Source organism: Oncorhynchus nerka, linkage group LG23 (genome assembly GCF_034236695.1).
Source record: "Oncorhynchus nerka isolate Pitt River linkage group LG23, Oner_Uvic_2.0, whole genome shotgun sequence".
NCBI classification, from domain to species: Eukaryota; Metazoa; Chordata; class Actinopteri; order Salmoniformes; family Salmonidae; genus Oncorhynchus; species Oncorhynchus nerka.
The window spans coordinates 7,820,219-7,829,958 of NC_088418.1; the positions used below are offsets into that span (position 1 = coordinate 7,820,219).

The following is a 9,740-nucleotide window of genomic DNA, read 5'->3' on the forward strand; positions in this document are numbered from 1 at the left end:
ATAGAACTGTTTGGCCATAATGACCATCGTTATGTTTGGAGGAAAAATGGGGAGGCTTGCAAGCCGAAGAACACCATCCCAACCATGAAGCATGAAGCACGGGGGTGGCAGCATCATGTTGTGGGGGTGCTTTGCTGCAGGAGGGACTGGTGCACTTCACAAAATAGATGGCATCATGAGGATGGAAAATTATGTGGATATATTGAAGCAACATCTCAAGACATCAGTCAGGAAGTTAAAGCTTGGTCTCAAATGTGTCTTCCAAATGGACAATGACCTCAAGCATACTTCCAAAGTTGTGGCAAAATGGCTTAAGGACAACAAAGTCAAGGTATTACATTTACATTTAAGTCATTTAGCAGACGCTCTTATCCAGAGCGACTTACAAATTGGTGCATTCACCTTATGACCTCCAGTGGAACAGTAGTGCATCTAAATCTTTTCAGGGGAGGGGGTGAGAGGGATTACTTTATCCTATCCTAGGTATTCCTTAAAGAGGTGGGGTTTCAGGTGTCTCCGGAAGGTGGTGATTGACTCCGCTGTCCTGGCGTCGTGAGGGAGTTTGTTCCACCATTGGGGGGCCAGAGCAGCGAACAGTTTTGACTGGGCTGAGCGGGAACTGTACTTCCTCAGTGGTAGGGAGGCGAGCAGGCCAGAGGTGGATGAACGCAGTGCCCTTGTTTGGGTGTAGGGCCTGATCAGAGCCTGGAGGTACTGAGGTGCCGTTCCCTCACAGCTCCGTAGGCAAGCACCATGGTCTTGTAGCGGATGCGAGCTTCAACTGGAAGCCAGTGGAGGGAGCGGAGGAGCGGGGTGACGTGAGAGAACTTGGGAAGGTTGAACACCAGACGGGCTGCGGCGTTCTGGATGAGTTGTAGGGTTTAATGGCACAGGCAGGGAGCCCAGCCAACAGCGAGTTGCAGTAATCCAGACGGGAGATGACAAGTGCCTGGATTAGGACCTGCGCCGCTTCCTGTGTGAGGCAGGGTCGTACTCTGCGGATGTTGTAGAGCATGAACCTACAGGAACGGGCCACCGCCTTGATGTTAGTTGAGAACGACAGGGTGTTGTCCAGGATCACGCCAAGGTTCTTAGCGCTCTGGGAGGAGGACACAATGGAGTTGTCAACCGTGATGGCGAGATCATGGAACGGGCAGTCCTTCCCCGGGAGGAAGAGCAGTTCCGTCTTGCCGAGGTTCAGCTTGAGGTGGTGATCCGTCATCCACACGGATATGTCTGCCAGACATGCAGAGATGCGATTCGCCACCTGGTCATCAGAAGGGGGAAAGGAGAAGATTAATTGTGTGTCGTCTGCATAGCAATGATAGGAGAGACCATGTGAGGTTATGACAGAGCCAAGTGACTTGGTGTATAGCGAGAATAGGAGAGGGCCTAGAACAGAGCCCTGGGGACACCAGTGGTGAGAGCACGTGGTGTGGAGACGGATTCTCGCCACGCCACCTGGTAGGAGCGACCTGTCAGGTAGGACGCAATCCAAGCGTGGGCCAACGCCGGAGATGCCCAACTCGGAGAGGGTGGAGAGGAGGATCTGATGGTTCACAGTATCGAAGGCAGCCGATAGGTCTAGAAGGATGAGAGCAGAGGAGAGAGAGTTAGCTTTAGCAGTGCGGAGCGCCTCCGTGATACAGAGAAGAGCAGTCTCAGTTGAATGACTAGTCTTGAAACCTGACTGATTTGGATCAAGAAGGTCATTCTGAGAGAGATAGCGGGAGAGCTGGCCAAGGACGGCACGTTCAAGAGTTTTGGAGAGAAAAGAAAGAAGGGATACTGGTCTGTAGTTGTTGACATCGGAGGGATCGAGTGTAGGTTTTTTCAGAAGGGGTGCAACTCTCGCTTCTCTTGAAGACGGAAGGGACGTAGCCAGCGGTCAGGGATGAGTTGATGAGCGAGGTGAGGTAAGGGAGGAGGTCTCCGGAAATGGTCTGGAGAAGAGAGGAGGGGATAGGGTCAAGCGGGCAGGTTGTAGGGCGGCCGGCCGTCACAAGACGCGAGATTTCATCTGGAGAGAGAGGGGAGAAAGAGGTCAGAGCACAGGGTAGGGCAGTGTGAGCAGAACCAGCGGTGTCGTTTGACTTAGCAAACGAGGATCGGATGTCGTCGACCTTCTTTTCAAAATGGTTGACGAAGTCATCTGCAGAGAGGGAGGAGGGGGGAGGGGGAGGAGGATTCAGGAGGGAGGAGAAGGTTGCAAAGAGCTTCCTAGGGTTAGAGGCAGATGCTTGGAATTTAGAGTGGTAGAAAGTGGCTTTAGCAGCAGAGAGAGAAGAGGAAAATGTAGAGAGGAGGGAGTGAAAGGATGTCAGGTCCGCAGGGAGGCGAGTTTTCCTCCATTTCCGCTCGGCTGCCCGGAGCCCTGTTCTGTGAGCTCGCAATGAGTCGTCGAGCCACGGAGCGGGAGGGGAGGACCGAGCCGGCCTGGAGGATAGGGGACATAGAGAGTCAAAGGATGCAGAAAGGGAGGAGAGGAGGGTTGAGGAGGCAGAATCAGGAGATAGGTTGGAGAAGGTTTGAGCAGAGGGAAGAGATGATAGGATGGAAGAGGAGAGAGTAGCGGGGGAGAGAGAGCGAAGGTTGGGACGGCGCGATACCATCCGAGTAGGGGCAGTGTGGGAAGTGTTGGATGAGAGCGAGAGGGAAAAGGATACAAGGTAGTGGTCGGAGACTTGGAGGGGAGTTGCAACGAGGTTAGTGGAAGAACAGCATCTAGTAAAGATGAGGTCGAGCGTATTTCCTGCCTTGTGAGTAGGGGGAAGGTGAGAGGGTGAGGTCAAAAGAGGAGAGGAGTGGAAAGAAGGAGGCAGAGAGGAATGAGTCAAAGGTAGGCGTGGGGAGGTTAAAGTCGCCCAGAACTGAGAGAGGTGAGCCGTCCTCAGGAAAGGAGCTTATCAAGGCATCAAGCTCATTGATGAACTCTCCGAGGGAACCTGGAGGGCGATAAATGATAAGGATGTTAAGCTTGAAAGGGCTGGTAACTGTGACAGCATGGAATTCAAAGGAGGCGATAGACAGATGGGTAAGGGGAGAAAGAGAGAATGACCACTTGGGAGAGATGAGGATCCCGGTGCCACCACCCCGCTGACCAGAAGCTCTCGGGGTGTGCGAGAACACGTGGGCAGACGAAGAGAGAGCAGTAGGAGTAGCAGTGTTGTCTGTGGTGATCCATGTTTCCGTCAGTGCCAAGAAGTCGAGGGACTGGAGGGAGACATAGGCGGAGATGAACTCTGCCTTGTTGGCCGCAGATCGGCAGTTCCAGAGGCTACCGGAGACCTGGAACTCCACGTGGGTCGTGCGCGCTGGGACCACCAGATTAGGTGGCCGCGGCCACGCAGTGTGGAGCGTTTGTATGGTCTGTGCAGAGAGGAGAGAACAGGGATAGACAGACACATAGTTGACAGGCTACACAGGCTACGCTAATGCAAAGGAGATTGGAATGACAAGTGGACTACACGTCACGAGTGTTCAGAGAGTTAAGCTTACGTAGCAAGAATCTTATTGACTAAAATGATTAAAATGATACAGTACTGCTGAAGTAGGCTAGCTGGCAGAGGCTGCGTTGTTGACTAAGTAGGCTAGTTGGCATTGGCTGCGTTGTTGACACTACACTAATCAAGTCGTTCCGTTGAGTGTAATAGTTTCTACTGTGCTGCTATTCGGGGCTAGCTGGCTAGCTAGCAGTGTTGATTACGTTACGTTGCGTTAAAAGAACGACAATAGCTGGCTAACTAACCTAGGAAGTCGCTCTAGACTACACAATTATCTTTGATACAAAGACGGCTGTGTAGCTAGCTATGTAGCTAGCTACGATCAAACAAATCAAGCCGTTGTACTGTAATGAAATGAAATGAAAAATGTGATACTACCTGTGGAGCGAAGCGAAATGCGACCGGATTGTTGAGTGCAGAAGTTCAGTATTGGAGGGGCCATCACAAAGCCCTGACCTCAATCCTAATGAAAATGTGTTGGCAGAACTGAAAAAGCGTGTGCGAGCAAGGAGGCCTACAAACCTGACTCAGTTAAACCAGCTCTTTCAGGAGGATGGGCCAAAATTCACCCAACTTATTGTGGGAAGTTTGACCAAAGTTTAAATTGTTTAAGGCAATGCTACCAAATACTAATTGAGTGTATGTAAACTTCTGACCCACTGGGAATGTGATGAAAGAAATAAAAGCTGAAATAAATTATTCTCTACTATTGTTCTGATATTTCACATTCTTAAAATAAAGTGGTAATCCTTTACCAGGATTAAATGTCAGGAATTGTGAAAAATGTATATAAATGTAAATGTATTTGGCTAAAGGTGTATGTAGACCTTGACTATGAGTACAAATGAATATACACACACGCACACGCACTCAGAGAGACACACATACAAACACACACACACAGAGAGAGATACACACACACACGCACTCAGAGAGACACACACACACACACAGAGAGAGACACACACACACGCACTCAGAGAGACACACTCACAAACACACACTCAGAGAGACACACACACACGCACTCAGAGAGATACACACACACACACACTCAGAGAGACACACTCACAAACACACACTCAGAGAGACACACACACACGCACTCAGAGAGATACACACACACACACTCAGAGAGACACACACACACACTCAGAGAGATATACACACACACACAAACAGATACACACACAGATATATATACACACACACAGAGATATATATACACACACACAGATACACACAGATATATATACACACACACATAGAGATATATATACACACAAACAGATACACAAGCGCAGATAAACACACACACACACAACAGATAGCTAGGTTAGACAACCCCATTTAGTCCATTCATCTACAGATAGCTAGGTTAGACAACCACATATCACAGTTAGTCCATTCATCTTCAGATAGCTAGGTTAGACAACCACAGTTAGTCCATTCATCTACAGATAGCTAGGTTAGACAACCACATTTAGTCCATTCATCTACAGATAGCTAGGTTAGACAACCACATATCACATTTAGTCCATTCATCTTCAGATAGCTAGGTTAGACAACCACATTTAGTCCATTCATCTTCAGATAGCTAGGTTAGACAACCACATTTAGTCCATTCATCTTCAGATAGCTAGGTTAGACAACCACAGTTAGTCCATTCATCTACAGATAGCTAGGTTAGACAACCCCATTTAGTCCATTCATCTACAGATAGCTAGGTTAGACAACCACAGTTAGTCCATTCATCTTCAGATAGCTAGGTTAGACAACCACATTTAGTCCATTCGTCTTCAGATAGCTAGGTTAGACAACCACAGTTAGTCCATTCATCTTCAGATAGCTAGGTTAGACAACCACATTTAGTCCATTCATCTACAGATAGCTAGGTTAGACAACCACATTTAGTCCATTCATCTTCAGATAGCTAGGTTAGACAACCACATTTAGTCCATTCATCTTCAGATAGCTAGGTTAGACAACCACAGTTAGTCCATTCATCTACAGATAGCTAGGTTAGACAACCACATATCACAGTCACAGTTAGTCCATTCATCTACAGATAGCTAGGTTAGACAACCCCATTTAGTCCATTCATCTTCAGATAGCTAGGTTAGACAACCACAGTTAGTCCATTCATCTACAGATAGCTAGGTTAGACAACCACATATCACAGTCACATTTAGTCCATTCATCTTCAGATAGCTAGGTTAGACAACCACAGTTAGTCCATTCATCTTCAGATAGCTAGGTTAGACAACCACAGTTAGTCCATTCATCTACAGATAGCTAGGTTAGACAACCACAGTTAGTCCATTCATCTTCAGATAGCTAGGTTAGACAACCACAGTTAGTCCATTCATCTACAGATAGCTAGGTTAGACAACCACAGTTAGTCCATTCATCTACAGATAGCTAGGTTAGACAACCACATATCACATTTAGTCCATTCATCTTCAGATAGCTAGGTTAGACAACCACAGTTAGTCCATTCATCTACAGATAGCTAGGTTAGACAACCACAGTTAGTCCATTCATCTACAGATAGCTAGGTTAGACAACCCCAGTTAGTCCATTCATCTACAGATAGCTAGGTTAGACAACCACATTTAGTCCATTCATCTACAGATAGCTAGGTTAGACAACCACATATCACATTTAGTCCATTCATCTACAGATAGCTAGGTTAGACAACCACAGTTAGTCCATTCATCTTCAGATAGCTAGGTTAGACAACCACAGTTAGTCCATTCATCTTCAGATAGCTAGAAACAATCAAGCAACAGCAAAGTCAGAGCTAATAGTAAAAATCCCTTTCTGATTGTGTTTCCACAGGGAGAACCTTGGTCAGTGGGAGAAGATAGTAAATGGAGAGGAGGAGGACAGTGGAGTGAGAGGAGTGTGGGCTCCGTCAGAGCCTGTTGACCCCAGGGCAGAGCCTGTTGACCCCAGGGCAGAGCCTGTTGATCGCAGGGTAGAGCCCAGCACTGAGGAACCATCGAACCACGACTCAGGCCCTGTGAAGGTGGACAACTGACTGGCAGTGAAGCCGCGGCTCGCCCTCACTACTTCACAAGTCAATACGCCCTCAACACATCCCCTGCCATTAACAGGGACTACTTCCTGTCTGAACTGTTAGAGAGCCTCACTTCATGCTGAAACAGGAAGGAGGGGGACACATGCGTAGGGACTAGGGAAGGTGATTGGTGGATTTCACAAACAAGGGGATTCTTTTCAGGACCACACAGTTACCTCATTGGGTGAGGGAGGTGAGGAGTCAAACCCGACAGTGTTCATTGCTCCGTAGACACGCGGATGGACGGCTGGAGGACAGCGGGCTCTTGTTCATTAGGCACGAAACGGAAGCTAACGGGCTGAAACACGGAGGAACTACCTGGACTTGTCCTTGAGGTGGGGACTCACCTGATCAACTCCACTGCTCGGGAACCAATTCATACCGATCCAAATGGATCCGTATGTCTGTGGTGTTGGTTTTTTTGGTCTGTTTTAGTTGGTTTGTTTTTAATAGATTTAAATTGTGGCTGGTTTGTTTTATGTTCCGGTCTTGTGATTTGCAGAGGCCTTAGTCTTTACACTCTAATCCTTTAAAAAAGGTCAGGAGGTGTGAAATCTTGACTGTTTTTTTTTGTCGTTTCAGACTTTATGAATGTGTCTGAAATGGCACCCTAATCCACTACATAGTGCACTACTTTTGACCGTAGCAATATGGGCCCTGTTCAAAAGTAGTGCACTGTATTGGTACTGTTTGTTTGCCTGCAGCGGTAGACTGACTAACTTATCGCAAGCAGAACTACATGGGAGGAGGTGGTTGGCTCTCAAAGAGAGACGGAAAGAATGTTTATTAGCATGTTGCAACGAATGTTCTAGAATGTTTTCTGGCACTTTGAGCAACAAAGTGTTTTTGCAGTACTTGTTTTTGCAGTACTTTTGCAGTACTTGAATGAAGACATGTCGAGAAAAAACAAAACATACAGTCCTAGTCTATTCTATTCAGAAACAGCGTCTTGTGTAAAGCACAGACAGACAAAGTTAGTGTGACCAACAGGGCTGAGTTAGATCATGTCAACATTTAACACAAGTCGTGTCACACGAGGGTCACAATGTTCTATGCAGAAATAGCACCCAACACCCAGGCAGACCTGAGTTCAAACATTTTTTGAAATAATTTCAAATACTTCATCTGGGCTTGATTGAGCTTGCCTGGCACAATAAAACAATTAGAAGAGTTGCAAGTGTAAATCCTGCCCATCTGGTAATATATGCAGACTAAAGCAATTGCTAAAAGTATTTGAAAGATTTCCAATAGTATTTAAACCTACCAGGTCTGCATCTCGCCACCCCGATACTTGCCACAATCAGTCTTTTAGGTTCTATAACCCAGAATCTTGGGCAATCAGTCTTTTAGGTTCTAGAACCCAGAGCTTTAGGCAATCAGTCTTTTAGGTTCTAGAACCCAGAATCTTGGGCAATCAGTCTTTTAGGTTCTAGAACCCAGAATCTTGGGCAATCAATCTTTTAGGTTCTAGAACCCAGAACCTTGGGCAATCAGTCTGTTTTTGAGCTCTAGTTGTAGACTGGTCTCAGATCTGTTTGTGCGGTCTTACCAACTAGAACAGCTCCTGAGTCAAGTCCAATGGTACATTGATTCTCTGTACTGCGTTCATAGCACACCAAGGCACAGGACAAACACGCACATTGCTACAACGTTGATTTAAAAGGAATAGATATTGATTGATAGCCAGAACATTATGTCAAGACAGCAGCCATAAGGAATACTCTATAGGGTTGCACATTTTCCTTAACTTTCCCAAAATTCCCCCGTTTTCCAGAAATCTTGGTTGAAAGACTCTTGGAATAACGAGGGGATAAGGAGGAAATCAAGGAATCCGTCAACCAGGATTTCTGGGAAAGTTTCTGGGAAAGTTACCACGATTAATACAGTATCGTTTATCATTTGAAAACATTGATTTTTGTGAGTAATACTATATACCTCAATTAATCTAATATCGACAGTAAATTTTCTTTGATATTTTTCTTACCATTTCCAGTTGTATTCATAAAACGTTTGAGGTATATGTATGATAATCGGCCCGTAGCATTGTCACTTGCTTGTTCTATCCAAACGGTCTCCTTGCTCCCTGTGCGCCTCTGCCACATGTGCTGGAGCCCCTGAAGTGCTGGAGCATGTCCATGTCACATAAACAACAAAAGCCGGTGAGTGCATTGCTGATGTTGTTTTTTGCTTGAGACGTAAAGGCCTGCTCTCTCAGTGATTACATTTAGTGCTGATAATCGGCCCGTAGCATCCAAACGGTGCCGTCCCTTCCTCTCCGCTGTCTCACCGTTTCAGTTGGTGGTGGCACAGGCACCTGCTCAGTGCGCACTGTTCTGGCTTTGTTGTAGTTAGGCCTTGGGGGTGTAGGTTCAGGATGAGGCTTAGTCCTCGGGGGTGTAGGTTCAGGATGAGGCTTAGTCCTCGAGGATGTAGGTTCAGGATGAGGCTTAGTCCTCTGAGGTGTAGGTTCAGGATGAGGCTTAGTCCTCGGGGGTGTAGGTTCAGGATGAGGCTTAGTCCTCGGGGGTGTAGGTTCAGGATGAGGCTTAGTCCTCGAGGGTGTAGGTTCAGGATGAGGCTTAGGCCTCGGAGGTGTAGTTTCAGGATGAGGCTTAGTCCTCGAGGGTGTAGGTTCAGGATGAGGCTTGGTCCTCGGGGTGTAGGTTCAGGATGAGGCTTAGTCCTCGGGGGTGTAGGTTCAGGATGAGGCTTAGTCCTCAGGGGTGTAGGTTCAGGATGAGTCTTAGGCCTCGGGGGTGTAGGTTCAGGTTGAGGCTTAGTCCTCGGGGGTGTAGTGGTCCCATGGTGTTTATGTTTGCGTACTATTGTTTGTACAGATGAACGTGGCACCTTCAGGCATTTGGAAATTGCTCCCAAGGATGAACCAGACTTGTGGAGGTCTACAATTTATTTTCTGAGGTCTTGGCTGATTTCTTTTGATTTTCCCATGATGTCAAGCAAAGAGGCGCTGAGTTTGAAGGTAGGCCTTGAAATACATCCACAGGTACACCTCCAATTGACTCAAATGATGTCAATTAGCCTACCAGAAGCTTCTAAAGCCATGATATCATTATCTGGCATTTTCCAAGCTGTTTATAGGCAGTCAACTTAGTGTATGTAAACTTCTGACCCACTGGAATTGTAATACAGTGAAT

At 46.8% G+C, this 9,740-nt stretch overlaps 1 protein-coding gene across 1 annotated transcript in view; it reads left to right on the plus strand.

The window, feature by feature from the left end:
* pde10a (phosphodiesterase 10A) overlaps nt 1-8,745 on the plus strand; it is a 119,047-nt gene extending 110,302 nt beyond the window's left edge. The window contains exon 22 of the mRNA XM_065007817.1: nt 6,345-8,745. Within this exon, the coding sequence (XP_064863889.1) occupies nt 6,345-6,546 (202 nt within the window). The 3' untranslated portion in view covers nt 6,547-8,745. The remainder of the gene's footprint in view (nt 1-6,344) is intronic.
* Nucleotides 8,746-9,740: the final 995 nt, after the last annotated feature.